The 21,998-nt window shown below is 37.4% G+C and overlaps 1 protein-coding gene across 1 annotated transcript in view; it reads right to left on the bottom strand.

The window, feature by feature from the left end:
* The window catches only part of LOC120530630 (thrombospondin-type laminin G domain and EAR repeat-containing protein-like), a 178,991-nt gene that overhangs the window by 56,404 nt on the left and 100,589 nt on the right, over positions 1-21,998 (bottom strand). The window contains exon 7 of the mRNA XM_039755052.1: positions 19,071-19,303. Coding sequence (XP_039610986.1) covers positions 19,071-19,303 — 233 coding nt within the window. The remainder of the gene's footprint in view (positions 1-19,070; positions 19,304-21,998) is intronic.

Genomic DNA, 21,998 nt, shown 5'->3' with positions numbered 1-21,998 from the left:
GCTGCACCATCAAATGAATGATGCTGTGGATTTTCCTGAGCTCACTGAATTATTTTAAGCACTCTAAGCTATATATTACATGTGAGCCAAATGAATAAAGACTGTAAATAATTATACTTAACTATGGACCTCAGCATTGCCAACACAAATTTTGCGATCTACTGACGAGAGTGACGAGAAGCACAACAGTGGAACTAACAATAAAATTACTTAATAATTTACATTAATTTATATGACTCGAACAGTTATTTAATGGGCTGAAATCATTAAGAAAAATTATACCTGTATGATAACACATTTGAACTCATTGTATTAAATTATTAAATACAATTTTATTTAAAAGACCTGCCCGCATTCTTCCAAAATGTTTAAAACCAACTCCTCTTCCAAAACACCATACTCTAATCATAGTCACACCTGTTTCCTCTTAAGAATATTGAACTAGGTCTCCACTCCAACACTGTCCATTTCATGACTTGACCTTTCACCTCACCATTCATCCATTCCATCCACTTTTTAGTCCAATTTATGTTCACTAAGAGATGTCAGCCTACCATTGGGGCATTCTGGGTGCACGCCTAGAAGCTTGTGACTGTAGTGGGCCTTTTTAGCAATGCTCCCCTCTTCCTAATCAATTCAGAATCCGCAAGTCGAAATGACTAAGAGGGATATTGATGAAATGATCAGGTATGCAGGAGTCAAAATGACCAAGGAGGAAATCAAAAACACGATAGAGTATCTATGAGTCAAAATGACCAAGCGGGATATTGAAGACAAAAACGGGAATTCACAAGTATAAATAAAGAAGGGGGATAGCAATGAAATGACTGAGTATCCACGAATCAAAATGACTAAGGGGGATATCGATAAAATGATTGAGTATCTGCAAATTTAAGTAGCCAGAGGGGATATCGATGAAATGATCGAGTATCTATGAGTAGGAATGACCAAGGGGGATATCAATGAAATGATCATATATTCCATCCATCCATTATCCAACCCACTATATCCTAACTACAGGGTCTCCGGGAGGTCTGCTGGAGCCAGTTCCAGTCAACACAGGGTGTAAGGCAGGAAATAAACCCCGGGCAGGGCACCACCCCACCGCAGATGATCAGATAGTAATGATTCAAAATGGCAAAGGGAGGATATAAATGAAATGAACAGGTATCCATTAGTCGAAATGAACCGGGGGGATGATATGGATGAAATGATCAATTATCTGCAAGTAGAAACAACAAAGGGGGATATAGATAGAATAATCCCATATCCAAGAGCTGAAATGATCAAAGGAATGCTCGATAAATTAATCAAGTCTTGCACCAAAATCAAGAGTGAGAAATGCAACACTGTTTTAAATGACTTAGTGTACACGTGCTGCATTGCTAAAATTATGATCTACTCTCTGGTAAGGAGGTTAAGGAGCTAAATTGCCCAGGGGCTGTGGTGGTCTTAATGTGGTCCTAGTGATAACTAATCTAGGAAATGAGACCTGCATGGAATGTCTGTACCTAAGGCCAACATAAATTGTGTGTTGATTAGCATGTGCATTTTGCTGTGCTTTGTACATGTGACTATAATGACATTAGACACCTATAAAGGCTAAACTAGAATATATTGTTTATTATGGAAATACGTTTTGTATTATAATTATTACAAACATGTTATTAAAAGTTATTCTTATTTGTTATTGGAAGCCCTTTTAATAATCACTTATTTGCAACTTTTTTTGCAATCTTTACACTATAATGTCTCAGAGTTTGCTGATATTCTAATTATTTTAATTGAAAAGAAACATTTTCATTAAATTTATCTTGTAACATTCTCTGTTCATTCTGCAAAAGGACAATGTCATGTTTTTCCTCATTTTGAATTTTATTTGGCGTCTTTATTGAATAGTAAAAAGCTGTAGGGTTAATTTCTGTGGAAAAACAATTATCTTTTATCCTCTAAATGCTTCAATTTGACAGAGCCCAGCAGCCATAGTAATAATAATAGTAATATTAATCCAGAACAAGGATATATGGGAGTAGGTATAATTATGTTTAGTGGATAATCAGCTGAAATCTCAATTGCATCTGGATGACAGCACTGAATATGACAACAATCTATGTCAATTACTGATAATTAAACATTTTCTGCAATCCTCATAAAAAAGATTTACATATTTTGTTAATAGCTGAAAATGAAATAGTTTAGTTTTCTCTCAATGCAGCTCCTTTCAAAAGCATGCTAGTTAAATTATTTGGGTAATATTACACTAAAGTATTATTGGAATTACAGAAACAACTCATACTGAAAATAGCGAAGAGGAGTTTAATTGCCATAATTTTACATCATGTCATCTCACTGCCTCTTGCTCTGCTCCCTCAGCTTCTGCTTATGTCAACATCTCCAATTAGTTAAAGTATTATGGTATTTTTTATAGATTTTCTACATTCTTTTTCTTTGAAAATTAATGCTATGTTCTTGATGGCATCAGTAAATGTTTCACATCGGTGGACCCGTTCCCAATACAATGAGGCAGTGGCTAATGTATGAAATGCCAGCTTACTGCTATGAATATCTGGAATGTTGAGGTATTCAGAGTAAAGATATTTGTTAAAAGGAAAATTTCAGGACATTGAAGGCACCATTTGGGAAAAATAAATATATCATCAGGGGACAGGTAAATGTTCAAAAACCAAACTAAACCAACATACCAAAGCAGGAGTCCAAAAACAGGAATTGAAGTCAAAACCAAAATAATTATGAAATCAGAACTCCAAACACTACCTTAGATATTCTTCTCCTAACTCACACCAGCACACAATTAGTTTCTTGAGAATTAATCCACCACTACAATGGAAACAGATGAGTTGCTCATAAAGGCCGGCAGTGAATACTCAATACTTCATTAGATCATCATGTCACATTACTGGCCACTGTAAACAACATGGCTACAGCAGATACCTACAAAATGGTTAACCTTGATCCAAATAATCAGAACACAAAACAATGAAATGATGAAATGAATGAACTCCAGACAAGCCACAAAATGGTTTCATGATACCAAAGGTTGGTTATCTGTACTTAGTAAATTCAGAATTCGAAAGTATTGTTTAGTTAAAATTTTAAGTGACAAGATTTAATACTTGTTAGGACTAATAGAAATGTGTTCTCGATCCATTAATCCCTACTTGTCACAATTTTTTGATTTCTAGTTACAGCATACTAATCTCTGTCAGCCCCCAGAAATAGTTTTTCCTGTAACTTGTTCTTTTCAGGATAAGGCACTTTGTCTGCTCAAATCTACTACAAGAGACAACATGTGTGGTTTCTTTTCATCCAACACATGTTTGAGAATACTTTTTGGTGGACGATTTCTGATTCAGTTATGAGTCAAAGTCTACATCTTTCTCTTTCCAAAGACTCTTCTTTCCCATAGGAAAATTTTATCGTTAAAAAGATGATCTTTGATGGCTCATTAGACCTATTTTTTTTAGGAGAAATAGCTTTAGACTAAAAGGAGACATGAAATACAACTGAGCTACAAAGAGACAAATTTAAGAATTTGGTTTGAAAAGCATTTTACAGTTTATGAGATCTCTTTCTAGTCTTGTTTTAATCTCTTTCAAGAACTCATATTTTTTATTCAATATATGCCTTTATCTAAGGTGAATTGCAACATATGAGCTATGATCAGTTACATTTCTTTTGTTTTTCCAATTGTACAACAGGCATGTGAAGTGACTTTCTTGTCAGTGGTGTCAGTACAGGGATTTGGAAAAACAACCTCAGGGTTTGAAGTCCAAAGTCTTAACCACTACACTACACTGCCTGCTTTTTTCCACAATGAGTTTGATCTAACTGGAGAACAACAATACAATTTAGATTAACTAAGAAAATTATTCAGAAGCAAGGACTACAGTTTTGTAAACATAGTGAAGTGTTTTATTACCACAAACAACTGTCCATACATTTCACCATATATTACTGAGCACAAAAAAGATGTCAAGGCACTACTTGGAGAATCTTAGCCCATTGTGTGACTTTGTTAAGATCTCTGCTGAAGCTCAAGAGGAAACACTTGTGACAATATCAGGGTATATTTTCTCTGGAGAAAAATCTGAGAAACATTAGACAAAATAAAACGTCTCTCTGATTTCATTGTGGTCTGAGAGAAACCAAAAAGATGTTAAGGAGACCTCTTTTTTGATTGTTCATTCCTATGGTTTTAAGCAAATATTGCATTTTACTCCTCTACATGAAGCACATGTGTATTTACCAATTAATTCAACCTATTTTTTCATTTCTGGTCATTACAAAGCCTTCTCAATTCTGTTAAGGACAGCCATATTTTTGAACAAAGCAAACTCTAAAATGCCTGGTTGTATTGACTTTACAATTTCAGGCACTTCTTAAAGCTGTGCATCTGCTTCTGAACCACTCATTTCATTTAACCTCATCACTTATTTCCTTTGTGTTTTCTTGCATGCATAACCAGTGATGAAGAGGCAGAAGCTAACCATCATTTAAATAACACTTTGCATCCATTGTACTGAAGTATGTTACATTTGAGAGCCATTAAGACTACAATGCTCAGAGGACTCTCAATGGATGTTGCCTAGCAATGTGTGTGTGGTGGGGCCCACTGTAAATTAAGGACATTAAAGTGGAAGTGCTCATGAAATCAAGATGGATCTGCACTACCGCCTGGTTTTAATACCACACTTGGCACTCTGGATGGCTGAGACTTAACTTCTATCTTTGCCGACTGACTAGATAAGCTCATACATTCTTTATGTCTTCTTTTTGCCAGCTTATAATAACAGAATGTTAGCACAAAAATGTGGTAGCTTTATTAAACAAATATAATCACATGGAGAAATCTACACAGTGTAAATTCAATCTAATATATAAAGCAAATATGTGCTGATTTTCTTGTACAGTTTGGAAATCCACATTGTTAAACCTAACTCTACTACATTTTGCACGGATTCCCCATTTGTACAATGGAAGAACTTAGGAAATTTTTTGTGACTGTGTAGCAAAGTGTAAAATGTTATTTATAATTTAATTTTTTAGTTATGAACTTCCCCAAAAAAGAGTTGATCCCTGTAAATAGTTAACAATATACCAACAATATAATCTGTTGTAGTACGGGCATTAATTAGTGTTGCACCTCACAACCTGCATGCACCACGTTTTTGGCTTTAACGCCAGAAGCGCGGTGGGCGCTTTCTGGGTAGGCTGTGGTTTCAGTTCTCCTTAAGTTTTTTTCCTGATTTTTATTTCATTTACTTTGTGTTAATAATTTATAATCAATTTAATTTATTATTTAATAGGCAGAAGAGATGAAGACGCTTATGTGTGGCGCCCTGTCTATTTTTTTCCTTTTGTTTTAAAAAAGGTTTGCCATATTTTTTCTGTTATTTTTCTTTTCATTTGTTAAGAATATATAATTGTAAAACTAGGATTTCTTTGTGTAAAGCTATGTGTATTGTAAATAGTTCTCTTTAGAAAACCTGAGTATTTTTTTTTAAATAGTTTTATATGTAATGTGTTTGTATAAATAAAAAGGTGAGAAGCGTGGTGGACGCTTTGGGGGCAGAAGGCAGAAGATGCTTATGTGATGCCCTGACTATTTTTTTCCTTTTGTTTTAAAAAAGATTTTCTGGAAGAGGAAAATAAAAGCTTGTGTTTTAACGCTACGTGCCTACGTGACAATCATTTACAGAACGCAGGGAAAAGCAGATTGCCATTCGGTTACAACTGTTCCTAGTGCACCTAGGAGGCATTTTTGATATTTGGCATAGTTATGCTCCCCATGGTTGCTTTAGTCAGTGAATATTTGGTTTGGAGATTACATTTTCCACTTGGGTAATTTATTGATCACACCTGCACTTTATTTCACAAATAAAACAAATACAACTTCAAACCTGTTGCACCTGTGGGCCTCTGTTAGGGTAGCCTCTGTATCCACCATGCCAAATGACTCTCTTTCTCACCTTCTCTCACTCTCTGTGTCTCTCTACAGATGTTCGCCTTTATACTTCTTGTCAATTATCTGTTTGAAGAACCCTCCTCCAAATAGCCTCTGCTGGTGAGACATCTTTAAACCCATCCTAAGGTTCCTTCTGACGTGAGGTGCAATGCAGCATTTGCTTCTGGAACAGCAGATTATGATTCGCTTAAGTGTTCTCTAGTGTCCCTGTCTGGAATGAGCCTTCTATCTCTCCTAAAGGGCCATTTGTATAAAGCAGATCTTCAGGTGTCCATTCTCTTAAAATGATGGAATGATGAGCATATTCTCCTACATTTCTTTTTAAAACTCTGTGCCTCCTAGCAGCCACCAGGTTTGGATGACTCTGGTGTTTCCTCCATGGCCACACTCTAAATTTGAATAGAACACCAGTTGTTCCAGTGGCCCAAATGCATACTGATACCCTGGCCATCTCTCTCTCACTGTCCCTCACCCTTGTGCTTAGAGCCCAAGCTTAATGTCTTTCTGTGTACTGGGGAGTAGTGGAAGAGTTTAAAAAATGTTTTATATATGTATCTTTTTATGTATCAGGGTAAAGTATTTAAATCTGTGTGTGGTGTAGGAGGCATGTGCTAGGGAGTAGTGGAGGTGTGATGTACTTATCATTTATCTTGAGATCTTGTTATTTATATTGATGTATGCATGTTTTCTATTATTGTGCAAAACAAAGTTTACTGTATATTAAAAATAAAAAATAATGTCTTTCTGGAGCATGCAGCACACATGCAGGGCTAACCCTAACCCCGGCTGATCCTGAACTCTGTTGGACCTTTAATGCTGTCAGTGTGGTTCTTTCAGTTTCTCCCCTTCTCTTCTCTGTGGGCTTATTATGGGACAAAACAAAGCTCTGTGTTAACCTGGTGGTCTTTGCTCCTTTCTGCTGAACATTCCCACAATGTATTGAATAAATGCTTCCAAAACACCCCAGCGACACTGTGAAAATTGCAAGTCTACCTATCAACCATATTATTAATAGATTTCTATCTAGAAAGAAAAATCAAAAGATCATTGATTAATCTTCTTTAAATGGTAAAAGTTGCAACGCAACAACATGTCTACTAAATAAACAGGGACTCAATAAAGGAAAACCTGATACAAAACTTAAATCCAAGTGTAAACCAGAGCATCTAAACCAGAGGTTTTTAAACTTTTTTTTCTCAGGATCCAATTTTGCCTATTGCATGTTATCCATCTCCCTTTGGAAACTCCAGCCAATCATTGTTTTATCTCCTTTGGGAAATGCCAGCTGATTGTCATCATGTCCCCTTTGGGAATTTCAGATGATTGTTGTCTTGTCCCTTTCTGAGAACTCCAGCTGATCATCATCATGGACCCTTGGACAATTGCTGCCAATCGTTGATCAGTTTCATTGTCTGGTTGTACTGCTCCCTGAGCTGCCTTGATTATAATATGCACTACTGATCTAGAGCAGCAGCAAAAAGAGGAAAAAATAAAGAAATGGTCGGGGCATGAGCGAGCAACACTACTTTACTACAGGACTGTAACAAGTACAGAAGCACACCAGCAGAAGCAAATATTACATTAAATTAGAAATGTCATTATACTGTAAATAAGAAAAGATACCAAAAAAAAGCCCCAGTACACATAATACTGCACTGCAGCGCTCCATCTCCACCCCCCACCATGAATCATGAAACAAAACACTCAACAAAAAAACTCACTGATACACAAAAAACAATTGTAAGAAAGAAATTAATGAAAACAAGAGTCCTTTACATATCCATATTAATTAATGATCTGTTATAGTCTGTTATTGTGAAAGATGCACTGAGCCGTACCTCATGTCCTAGGAAACTTTTATCATATCGTACCTTATGCTTGCCCATCAGGTCCTCTCCTGAATAATTTCACCTCACCCAGAAGAAAAGAAAAATATTTCTACCCTAAATGAACCTGGGTTCACCTGACTATCTATAGTATACATTTTCCTCTTGCTTTTAATTTTTGGAGTCTGACTTCTTCTGATTGGGTGCTCTCTTCCCTTCTTCTCCACCTTTCTCCTGCCTTGGCTTTTTGAGTATGTTCAGCTTCACTCCTTACAGTTTATTTGGCTATTCGAGCCAGGTGCTCCCCTCCACATGAACCATTTGCCTGCATTGCAAATCCAGCCATTCCACTATTAACAGGACTAGAGAAAGGTATAAACTGCCAATGACACACATACACAGAAACCAAGTTCAGACATCACACAACCCAGTTTTAGAATTTATGCTCTAAACTAAGAAAGAAGCACACTCAAAACTAGGAACCTAGCAAGAGCAATGCTGAAGCACATAATTCTTAACACTGCAACCTAAAACTAATTTGTTCTTTCCAGCATCAAAGGCCTGTAGCCAATCTCTCATTTGATAAAGGGCATACCATAAAGCCTTGTACAGCAATTCCCACAGCACACACACACTTTTGCAGTGGTAGTTTTTTTCTTTCTTTAAAATATTTTTCTAGACTTTTACTGATAAACAAGCATTCTCCCTTTGCTACCTTATTTTATACAAAAAACACACCTTTAGCTATAATGTCTGTGACATTAGATCCAGACCATTGCTTCTGGAAATATAAATATAATAATATATATAATATATTATTAAAATAATTTTAGGAAGTGGATAGTGAGTGATGTATAACAATCTACTGTAACGTTTGAAATTTTTTTTAGCAATTTCCAACAATTTTGCTGTTTAGCCTTTCAGTCAATTCAAGAAGTTAACAATGGTGTCACCCTACATTTTGCATCTTAGTGATATGGATACTTAACAAAAGTCTTGAGCTAAGTATAAGATATGTGTGGGTATTGATGTTCAATTACTGTATATGGTTCTATTCTTTTGCTTTAAGTGTAGCTAAGATGCTTGTTTAGCCCTCAAATCTTTTCATTAAACTATCCAATATACCTTTCAAAGACAGGTAATATAATAATTTTAAAAATATTTGATATCTTTTACACTGTGTGTACTTTCAGCACCTTTCTTGGTATCCTCGTATGTTTCAGCCTCTCTCGAATGCATTCCTGTCAAACCTGCTTCTCAGGACCCTGTCATATCAAGGCGACTTCTGCCCTCTTTTATATTTCCTGTCCTTGAAGGTGACTCTCAGCGTGCCTGCTATGCCTTTACTTCCCTTTGTGTGTATCACACTTGCACTTCCTCCTTCAAGCATGTCAGCAAAGCTAAACTGATTAATCACTCAGAAGCTAAACTGACCAATCAGATTGCTCAGAGGAACTGGACACACACACACCTTAGCAATTTATAACATAGTAGATGTTCTGCATTGGCTTTGTTGCCTGTCTCTTTCTTTCAGGGTGTTCTATTATGCAATCCACCAACCCTACTGTCAACATATTAAATTATATGCCTTTCCATTTAGTATTACTGATAATTTTTATTTGATTTGATGCATTTTGTTAATTGTTGAGCTGAAATTGCCTCATTGCATGACTTTTGGTGGCCAGAGCACTGGGTCAGCCATTGTGCAGCACCCATGGAACAATTTTCATATTATGGTACCTAGGTAGGATCTCTTCTCTCATCTGGGGTATTGTGCGCAGTTCTGGTCACCACGGTACAAGAAGGATATAGCAGCACTTGAAGATGTGCAGAGGAGAGCAATATAGGACTTAAGGACATGTCCTACTCTGACAGACCCAGAGAATTAAACCTGTTTAGTCTCAAACAGAGGAGACTGTGAGGCGACCTAATCAAGGTATTTCAAATCCTCAAAGGCATTGATAAAGTAGAGCCAGCAACATTCTTTTGGCTTAAGTGTGAATCATATACTTGAGGACATCAGTGGAAATTAAGGAGAAGTGCATTTAGAACTGAAGCCAGGAAGCATTTCTTTATGCAAAGAGTTGTGGGACTATGGGGCAAACTACTGAGACATGTAGTTGAAGCTGAGAATTTGACAACCTTTAAAAAGAATCTGGAAGAGATATTGGGACAGCTTAGCTATTAGCTAAATAAATGAGCTTGATGGACTGAATTGTCTCTTCTCGTTTGTCAAAAAAGGCAGTACAGGATGTGAACAAGCAACTTTCCAGATACCAGTGCATGAGAGGAATGTTAGAAAAGGACACATCTTCCCAGAATTCCCTCACATACCGTATATCCTTATATACCAGCCAACTACAGCAAGGTAAGCTGAAAGGGAAGCCAGGAGAGTGATAAAATACTAAAACAAGGGACTGCTCACTTCCCATGAAGTTTAGAATAGTTGAACAAATGATTCAAATAAAATACAATATAAGATTAAATATAAAAACTTGATTTCAGGATGTAAATATAGGTAAAAGAAAACAATAAAGATTGGATTTTTTTTACTGTGATGTGCTGGCAAATGTTACAGAATTCAGTATTTGTGTCCTTTACATTTTTTTTTTTTTTACCAAAAGGTACTTTACTTACAACGCACGAGACTGAAGAGGCAACAATGTCAATGAAGAGGCAATCAGCATCATTGAATTCCCACATGACTACCAGAGGAGCAGTAATATATACAAACATTTATTAAATTGCTTGATTTGTAAGAGAATGCAGCTTGTTGTAGGTGCACGGCTTATTAAGAGAACCTTTTTGAATTTAACAAGAAATGAAGCCGTGACTGTTGTGAATAATACTCATATTAGTCTCAAAGTATGCAATTACTTTAGGGAAATTAATCATAGGCCATTAATGGTTGGGAAACAAAGGGCGTTCAGTGTGTTTCTAACCATAAGCACAAATTATTATCTAAGAGCTGACATAAAAGTTAAAATGAATGGTGTTGGCTGAGCAACCAGTTCAATCCATTTGGCATCTACTGCAGTGTTCTCTGATGATGACTAATACTGTTTGACTGAAAAGAAGATGACGTGATGCATGGTTTCTAGGGTTATTATTGTTTCTGAAATTCTTGTTTGCATGTTCTAACCAACATGCAACACATTGTCACTCTCCGGCCCCGTAATTAATAAGTGTAGCTTAAAATATTTGTAAATGTTGTCATTTTTTCAATGTCTTCTATATCTCATGAATCCCAGTATCATTGTGGTAGATACTTTTCAATAAAGGTTCTAACATTTACTCTAAGAAAGAACATTGTACTCAACACAAAGTGCAGTGGTTTCAGAAAGTATCCAGAACCTGTCATTTTTGGCACACTGTATTGTATTATTGATTTAATTTTAAATGCACACATTTTCCTGAAATCTCTCATTCTAACATGTAAGCATTTGGCAGCAATTACTGCTTCGGGTCATCTTGTGTAGGTCTCTACAAGCATTGCACACTTGGATATGGGCATTTTATCTCTGTAGTCATCCTTCCCACAATTCTGTCCTGTCACAAAAGAAATGGTAGTAGGCAGGTGATGAGCACTGCCCAGTCTTTACCATACAAAGTGCTTGGAGTTCTGTCCAAAAAGTTTAGTTTTCATCTTACTGGACTATCTTCTGCTCTCAGACCCCTTGAAACTGTCATATGCCTTTTACTCAAGTGGCTTTCATCTACTTAATCTGCCATAAATGCCTAAATTGTCCTTCTGATGTGTTCTACTATATTATATAACTTCTGAACCTCTGTTAGAGTGACAGTAGGGTTTTGGTCACCTCTCTGACTAAGGCCCTTCTTGCCTGTTTTCTCACTTTGGCCAGATGGCCAGCTTTAAGAAGAATCTTAGTGGTTCCAATCATCTTCCAGTTCACAATTATTAGGACCACAGCAACCCAGCAAGGAGTCACTGCAATTCTGTAATCCAGTCGGACCCAAAAAGAATTAATTCTCAACTCACAACAGCAGATACACTGATACAGAGGCTGTGTGGATGATAAATGAAACAGCTAGCAATTACAACAGGGTCACCATTTAGAAAACACATAGACCTTTGTATTCTGAAAACAAATCTGGGAAACACTGGGGACTTCAACTAATATGCATGCATATATATATGTTCATAAAGTTCATCTTCCAGGGGACTGTTTAAAGGCACTATATATGTGTGTATATATATTGTGATGGAGAGCGGACATGGGCTATTATCCCAGCTGTAATGGAGCATGGCTCCTTAACTGGACAGACTGCTGATGCCACAAAAAACAGCGCAAAAATCATCATGTGTCATCCAGAAGACAGAAGATGCCAATGTGACAGCAGGTACATTGCCATCCCGTATGGGTTGGACCCAGTAACAATACCCAACAGGAAGGCCAGTATAATGAAAGGATGGGGGAGACAACCTGACAGGACTATGGGCTGCCCCAAGGCAGTTTCCTTGGCTAATATTCCCTGTGCAGATACCTGCAAGACACTCTGGATATCGTAGTCCTGTAGAACAGCCTTGTCGGGTTCCATGGGGGTCACCAGGGGGTGCTACAGGTTTTCCTGAGCCCTGCTTTATGGGATTTCCATTTGACCTGGAAGTACTTACATATGGATATGACCTACCACTGGAAGTACTCCCAGGTCCAAGATAAAAGAAACTGCTCGACCTCATCCAGACGTGGAGTAGACAAAGCTCACCTGGGATATGTAGAAGAGAAATGAAAAGAGGCAAGGTGAAGAGATTTGTGTTTATTGCACTACTGGAACCTTTGTGGTAGATACTTATGAAAATAAACCATATTTTTAAATGGGACTTATTCCTGTGTAGTTGTGCTTGCAGTTTGGGGCTCTCTGACATCTCTTGTGGTTCACAATATATATATAGATATACATACTGATATATATACATATACATACTGATATATATCTGTACTAATAAAAGGCAAAGCTCTCACTGACTCACTCACTCACTCACTCACTCACTCACCCACTCACTCACTCACTCACTAATTCTCCAACTTCCCGTGTAGGTAGAAGGCTGAAATTTGGCAGGCTCATTCCTTACAACTTACTTACAAAAGTTGGGTAGGTTTCATTTCGAAATTCTACGCGTAACAGTCATAATGGTTGACAACGTTTGCCATGTTGAACTTTCTTATTTATAGCCCCATCTTCATGAAATTTGATAGGCGGCTTCCCTGCGCTAACCGAAACCAATGTACGTACTTATTTCGGTGGTATGATGCCACTGTCGGCCGCCATATTAAACCTTTCAACGGTCTTTGTTACTTATGAGCCCATCTTCAAGAAATTTGGTACGCGGTTTCCCAACGCTAACTGAATCCTACTTACGTACATCTATACGTCCATAGCCTGCAGCTCGGTCACCGTGTGAGGTGGCGTTGGGTCCCCCATCCCAATGCCTCCCACGTTGTTGGCTGCCTGCCTATATAAGGCCATCCTTCGCTCCAGTCTCTACATTCCCTTCCTTGCTTCGCCATGGGATTCACGTCTCCCTGCTGATAACTACAGCCTTTTAATCTAATCCACAGCTTCTCCGCTGTTTTATTGTTCATTTATTACGATTATAGTTATTGTGTAGGTATTTAAGACTTAGTTTACATTGTTCAGGTACCCATTTCCTTTATCATTTCAACCGTACCCCCATTAACATGTCTATCAAGGTGATCACCATCAATCAAAGAACTGTCACTTACCGAGTGGTTTCCATGCCCGGAGATGGCACCTGCCTTTTCCATTCTCTTTGTTACATATTGCACGGCCATATCAGGCTCACTCTTGATATCCGGAGGAACATTGTGTCTTATGTATTGAATGACTGGGACAGGTTCTAGGTGTGGACTGCTGATGGTACAGAAGATAATTATACTACACAGGAGCACTATAAGAGTGAAATGCTTAAGCCCTTCATCTATGGATCTGCATGTGAGTTGATGGCTGCCTCTGAATTGTTCGATTGTCGCTTTCAACTGTACCGAAATGGCCAAATATTTTACACCTTTCGACAACCGCCTATGCCTCTTAAACATCTTAGATTCACAGGTGACGATTTCAGTAGTGGACACTTTGATGTTTATGAATGTTTAAACTCTCAAAAGCTGGATGTGAAGTTATCAATGAAACCGGTTGTATACTTACAACGCTTGACAGATGTCGAATGTCTCTTCAACACAAGTCCTACAAATACTGTCGTAATTGAAACAAACCATGAAACTCAAACTATGACAAATTATGACAGCAGCAATCCAAGCTGTGAGATTTGAAACAAGATTACTGTTCACATGGCCAACTGTACGTTGCATGCTCAAGAGTAAGGTCAGCGCACAGCTTGGTCATATTACAACCGAAGGGCCGAACTCACAATGTGTTATGCAAAGAGATCCTTAACAAATAATTATTGGTATATTTTCCCTTAGTTTAAAAAGGTTTAATTTTCTTCTTAATAAAAATTTTAAGGCAGTAATATATATATATATATTTATATATTTTTTTTTTAGTTACTCTGTTTTATCATTATCCAAAGGAAGAACTGAAAAGATGAATGTTAACAGTTGGTATACTGTGAACTTGAGCCCTTTGCTTTCTTTTTATTCAGCCCAATTAAATTAATTCTAGCAAAGTCACAATTTATAATAAATGGATAATGAAGCAAACTTTTTAGGTATTAGGATTATGAACACATCCATAAATTAACAGAATGGCCACATGTTTTATCTACCACTAAGCCAGATGTTACAGGGGATATAAGCCAAGGATAAAAGCAATTTAATAAGATCTTCCTGTGGTCTTCAGATCATATTTCGTTTGCACCATTTAACCATTCTGGGAACAGTTATGTCTGTGTGTTTTCTAGACGAGGTTTAAAAATAGTAAAAAAAAAAAGTATTATCAAAATAAGAAAGCTAATGGAAGTGCAATGAAAATTACAGTGATAAACTATAGGGCAAAGCTATAGGTTAAAATCTACACTGAAGTGAGAGTAATGTAAATGTAAGTAAATGATTAATTCAATCTGCTCAAGATCTACAACAGATATATGCAGCCATGTGCTTTATTTATTGGTTTACTGCGGCTGCTCAACATGAATGACCAAGTTGGGAGTGACTTGGTCTACAAGGAGGATGCAGGCAGAAAAAGATGACCTAAAGCATTACTCACCAAGGTCTAAGGAAAACGAGTGCTAGTAGTGCCAAATAATTAGGTGAGCCTAGATAAGCACTCAGCTGGATATTGTTGCCCCCTCTAAAGATGAACTACAGACCTTGATCATCTTCCTAACCAGGTAACTTAAACCCTGGCAATCACCATCTAAGCAGACACGCTAGGAGTTGTTGAGCACTGCCCCTACCTTCAGAGCTTATTGCCTTAAAAAAGCAAACATCAAGAAAGTTTATCAACATGTCTGCTGGACCAACAACTACTTCAGGAAATTATGAGACTGAGTCTTACACAACTATAACCTCCAGACAAAAAACAAGCTATTAGCCTTATAAGGGACATCCATACCTCCTGAATGGTAGTGAGCTGTGGGTTGTGCACTGTTGCTACCTGGAAACTTGTAAAAGAATTCTTTAGTGTTGCTTCTGTACATTTTTTTTTTAACTGGAAGGTTTGCAGCAGCAGTTACAGTATCTCTACCAAAGCAAAGGGAGCCAGCATGGAAGCCAAGATCATATAGACTCAGCTCTGTTGGATGGGCCATCATTCTTTTCACCTAGACAAGTCATCTAATGTCAACTGAACCAAGGCTGCAGAGTCTAGGTAGGCAAAAAGTGGTCACATCACCTTGAAACATCCAGATCAAGGTGGAGAGCTGGGACACCATAGCCATGGTATACTGCATGTCCTAAGGTGAAGCATGAATTATCAAGCAACAGTTCTGTTTTAGACTAACCATTTTTCTGACAAGGCAAACAAAAGATGTAAAACTAAAGGAGAGGGAGGAAAATTCTGATGTGTGGACCCTTAGCCATATGGATATTTCTTCCTCCAGTGTTCCAAGATTTGTGGCTTAAGGATTAGACTACTCAGCCACCTAAAATCATCTTGGTTTGATGATTATATCCAACCTTTGTCACTTAGTAACAATACAACATATTACACATGGACATGACTGTGGATTTCAAGCCCTGGATGCTGTATCTATGAGGTGGCAATGCTTCCCACTGGGCCACCATGGCACACTTTTAAAAAGGGGTTATTCAAAATTAGCATACAATTCATTACTAAAATTTAAATTAACATAATCCAAACCCAAAGGAGCAGTGAAGTTCACTCAGCAAATAAGTAGACCAAAGTTACAGACCGGTACTATTGAACATGGCCCTGACCTGCCCCTTGAGTCTGACATTCAAGGCTGGTTTCTATGTAGCTATGGCAATCTACAATAGGAGACATGAGAATAGATTGTTTTTGGGGCACTTACAGTAGTCTGAAAAATAGGCTGATATTAATATATTGTATATACTTTTCTCAATCACAAACATCCTAACTTCAATGAGTTGGTGCTGCTGACATGAGCTTGGAAACAAAGATATTTTCCCTTACTGAAGACATTAAAGTTAATGCTGTAAAAGGGGGGAAAACAAATTTAAACTAATGAAAATCAGCAGATTTACCTCAGCAGGTGTGTAGAACTGGAATGTTAGCCTGCTTAGTAAAGTGAGTAAAGTTAGTCTGTCTCTGCTATTCCAGTTCCTGGGTCCAATACTTCCCTGCCTGCCTGCCATTCTGCTGAGGGGCTATTATGATTCACTGGCTGCAATCTGAAAATTTCATTTATTTATGTAGTGAAAAAAGACACTCTGGGCTGTAGGTGTTCTGGGGCCTCATGCATAATGTCGTGCATAGAATTCGCACTATAACATGACGTAAGCACAAAAGCCGAAATGTGCTTACTCACAAAAAAATCCAGATGCATAAATCTGTGCGTTCACCAACTTCCACGTTCTTGGGCTACATAAATCCTGGTCAGCTTGAAAATTAATGCACGTGCACGCGCCTGCTGCCCCACCCCAACTCCTCACTGAATTACGCCTCTTTGTATATTCAAATCAATATAAATAGCCCTTAATCTCAGTTTTCTGTGAAAAGGCAATGGCAAAAACACAAGGGAAAACAGAATTTCAGCGAATGCCAAGTGGAGGCAAGGAAAACCATACTATTTGTTGGTTTAAACAGTGGTATAAACAACAAACGGAAGTTGATCGAGTGACATAGCGTGTCGGAGAAACTCAAAAAGCTCACGTTCACAAAGTTGCACAGTGCCCAAAATAAAAATGAAGTTTTCAGATATCAAAGTCGCTGTTAAAAGCCCACCGTCTGAGTGTCATATAAAAGCTTATTAGGGTACAAAGAAAAAAAAGGCATACAATGGGAAAAAAGCACGAAATGTCAACTTTAATCTTGAAATTTCCACTTTAATCATGTATTAATTTTGTCATTAAAGTAGAACATCATAAACTTCATTTTAAAATTGTTTAATTTATTAGTTTTTCAAATCCCATTGTAAATAAAGTAGCACGTTAAATACTTTGTTTTGTATTTGATCTTCTATGTGCTCTATGTGTGTGAATCACTACGTGCTTCCGGGCTTTCTCTTCCTCTGACAGGACACAGAATCCATTACATTTGTGATATTACAGCTCTCTGAATAATTAAAATACTGAGATGTATATGTGATATCATTTTAATGATGATAGTAGTTAAAGCATATTATTAAACATGGGAACATGATGGCGCAGTGATTGTTCATGTCTCACGCAAGATGCTTGCTGTGTCATGCGCGACCTTCGAATTAAATACTTTATTGTAGCAGTACTGTCTCTTTCAAACGTACTAACCTCCAATTCTTGTCCTTATTTTTCTTTCTCCAAATACCCAATCGACATACAATCAGCTCTGCAATAGACGTTAAGCCATCTGTAACCTTAGCATGCTGGAACATTGAAATATCTTCATAGTACGTGTTTAATTATTCTATCCATCTATTTATCCAGTGTTGCGCCAGCCCCAGCAAATATACAGCGTGAGGCAGAAACAATCCGTGAACGGATGGTACAGCACTGTGTCCTCACATGTTTAATTATTAACAAAATAGATCATTTAAATGAAGTTAAGGTTTTATCTGTATAATATAATAAACATATTTTGTTGCATTTCATCTTAAAAATGATATTGTCAATATATGTAAATACACGCTTTATAAAGTGGCTCAGGTTGTGCAATATTATAACTGTATCGCAAGTTTACACTGAGGTAATTGTACTTATAAGTACAAACAGTTCTACAAGGAGCACTTGATGTACTGATTAAGTGCGTTTAGAGTCCTTGGGATGAAACTGTTTCTGAACCGCGAGGAAAGGCTCTGAAGCATTTGCCATTTGAGAGCAGTTCAATAGACAGCATGGCTGAGGCAGCATGTGTTTAATGCTATATATCGATAATTCTTTTTCCGATTAGCTGTTGTACAGCTGTAATTCACACTCAGATACAGTGATATAAATACTCCGAGTAGTGCAGTGCGAGTAATATGGAAAAAGATGATCTGATGTGGCAACCCCTAACAGGAGCAGCTGAAAGAAGAAGAAGAAAAAGGTGCAGTGAGAGTAACAACGCTAAAGCAGTTATGGTATTTGGAAGAGTTTGACCATTATATTGTTACAAGTTAATTACAATCAGATGCATTAAACAATATGTGCTTAATTTCAGTATATTTATAAAGCCACTTCAGGGATATGGATATAAAAAAGAAAGGAAAACCACACAGGAACAGTAGCACTGCTTTGATGTTGGGTGCCACCAGTCTGCAAAACTGAGCACAGAACTTGTGTACGATAGAGTATGAGCTACCGTGGAAATGTGCATGGCTTTACGCCAAGTTTAGGTTTTGTACATCGCGATTTGAATGTGGAAACGTTCTTACACAACATTTTTGTGCGTACGCACTGTTTATACATGAGGCCCCTGCTGTTTATTTATCCTTAGCACAGTGGCTATTAGTTCTAAGAACTCTGTGGGGACCACTTGTGTAATGTCACCACTCTTTGGACTACTAAAGCAGATGTGCACTGCTCATTTTTAGTGAAGCTGCCATTTTGGTCAGACTACTTGTACATGTATACATGTTGTGTATGAGCCAAGTGTCACCTCACATCAGCTTGTGAACACAACTGTACTGTCTATTTCAAAGACACGTATCCTCTTACCTTCTCTCCAATTGTAAAATATTTCCATGCTTGTGCTTGATGGGTTGTTATGTTCTGGTAGGATTCAAACCTGCCATTTTTCCATTTATAAATCCCAGAGCCTGGATGAGGCTTCTTATTTGCAGTGGCCATGAATAACCCATTGGAAGGAATTTCAAATATCTCCATATCAAGAGTTTCAGAATTGGTATAAAGGTCTTGATAATCTTCAATATAGTCCAGCCTTTCTTTTACTGCAAGAAAACAAAACATTTTATAGCAACGCAGAAAATGGATCTTTTAATATACATGTTTGGTATAAGTGGCTCTTTAAAATCTCCATGTATTTTAGCTGAAAAAGTATGACAACTTTCAAAACATTCTGACGAGAACAGATCATTCAGCCCAACAAGCATGTCCATCTTATTTTCCTAGATTGTCTAAAATAACATTATAAGGTCCCGGAAGTCCAGCTCTCCACCATAGTACTTGGTAATTTATTGCATGTGTCTATGGTTCTTTACATACCTGTAAAGAAAAATGTTCAAATATTTATGTGCCCTTAAGTTTCCCACCATATCTCCATTTTCTTGTTGCAAAATGTATTGTAAAGTAACATCTGGGACCCACTGTATTAATTCCTTTCAAAATTTTAAATTCTTCAATCATGTCACCTCTTAATGTTCATTCCATTAAACTGGAAAAGTTCAACTCCATCACACTCTTCTCACAGCTCACACCTCTCGTTGCCTAGTCACTCTTTTCTAGACTTTCTCTAGTGCTGCTATGTCTATTTTTGTAATATGGAGACCTGGAACTGATTCCACAACTCCAGTTGAGGTCTCAGAAGGGAATTTTATAATATAAGCATAACCTCTCTTGAATTGCACTCCACACATCTCTATGTATAATCTAAAATCCTATTCGCTTTCTGGATCACTTCTGTACATTGCCTGGATGTAGATAGTGACGAGACCACTGTGACTCCTAGATCCTACTCATAAGGCATACTTTCAAGTTTCAGACATCCCATTTTTCATTCAAATGTAAAAGTTTTACTTCCTACATGTAATACCTTAAATTTACTTAAATTAAATTGCAGCTGCCACAATTTCTCCAAGCAGGAACACTATCCAAGTCCCTCTTTAACAATTTTGCTGATTCTACATCCACTGCCCTCATTCTTTCACAGAATGCTTAGCTATAATATGATAACTAATGACAGTATACCCAGAATCTCATTTGTCTCAGATTATAACAGAGTAATGGTATACAAAAAGTATTATTCGTTATTTCTTTATTTGTTTCTCTCCTAATTGGGCATGTTGGCAAAAGTGGTAGAATCATTGACTCACTGTCTGGAATGTCCCTTGCATTTTGAAGATATTCATGATAAGTCGATTGAACAACCTTTACTAGAATAGCAAAGATGCCCGCATGAGTGTCACATGGGATGTACAGGCACACCAACTACCATTGGCTTACATTTGCTGCTACCAGACCCTGCATGTAAGAATTTCGGTGTACTCTGAATACATGACCCTATAAATCTGTAATGTACAAAGTGTGTTAAGAAAATGGACGTCTCTTTCTTTAACTTACTTTCTTCTTTGATTAGTGGTGCTTTGAACTCCTACTCAATATTAACATGCAAAGAAAGAAATATATATAACTTCATAATGTTAAATGGGCACCACAGCAGACAACGTAATCCGTCAGTCTTTTCAGATGAAGACATTCACCATGTCAATGTGGGCTTGTATAAATGATGTTGATGGTCGGCCAGATTGAGTTTTGTTGGTTACACTTGTTCGTCCCACTTTAAACCTTTCTACCCATTCATAAACTTTTCATTGAGTCATGCCATTTTCACTTCAATACTGAGCCAACATTCTCCAGTGAACTTCAACAGATTTCACTCCATCTGCCAAAAGAAATCTTACTATGGCACATTGTTCAACAGTGGTACAATCCTGCATTGGATCAACCATGGTCATTTAACCTTGGCTTCAACCAGAGTAATGGCAGAATGTTGCGTTGTGTGTGTGTTTGAACTACCCATAAGCCATTGTGAACATGTATTGTGTCTGCTTCTATCTGTTGTGGTAACTTTGTAATTTTCAAATTGCCTTTACTTTCTGATTTATCCTCATAACAACCAAACAAAGAATTAATAAATTCTGAATTGTGTAACCCAGACAAAGCCTTCTGCACTTGTCCATCCGTTTTCCATCAAACCATTACATTCTGAACAGTAGTAGCCTCCTGGGCTCCAGGGTCCAATAACTTCATCTATCATTAGGGCTGACCCCTCTCCTAAACCACTGCCATATTTTTACATTCAGTCAGTTAATCAGTAGGAAGGATTTCTTGATCTGCTAAGTTTAGTGAATACAGTACACTTGGTAAATGCGCATTGCAAAATGAAAGTATAATTTTGCTGTGACATTCCATTTAACAGGGCCATCATAGTGGACATTCCAAACGATGCACAATTTCTACACAATCACTCAACTATTAAAGCTGGCAAACCACCTCCATGCCAGTTTGTATTTCCGTTAATTGACCTGCTATCCTCTCTGCAGTGGGAATGCCTTGGACCCGGGTGAGTGTGAGCCCTACTGGATATGCCTTATTAAAAAATATCAAGCAAATTTAATTCAGGGGTAATAAAATCTAACTAATCTAACTTACCCTAAGCAGGGGGGTTGAACTGTTAGATTAAAACAGTTGGATTTGAACATTGTACTTTATTTACTTTTGAAAATAGATACACAATTGAGCAGGTATTGCTTGCCTGTGTAATTCCATTTTTAATGCAAAAGTGAAGAAATGTGCTGCAGTGATAAGCCTCGGTTTTTGTGACCATTCCTATTAACTGATGACTAAGTTGTGCCAGAAATGTCTATACTGGAAATAAAGCTTCAAAAATAAAGAAAAGGCTGTGGA

Source organism: Polypterus senegalus, chromosome 6, assembly GCF_016835505.1.
Source record: "Polypterus senegalus isolate Bchr_013 chromosome 6, ASM1683550v1, whole genome shotgun sequence".
Classification (NCBI taxonomy): Eukaryota; Metazoa; Chordata; class Cladistia; order Polypteriformes; family Polypteridae; genus Polypterus; species Polypterus senegalus.
Note: the sequence above shows the minus strand (reverse complement) of the source record. Positions and strands in the feature narration are given on the sequence as shown.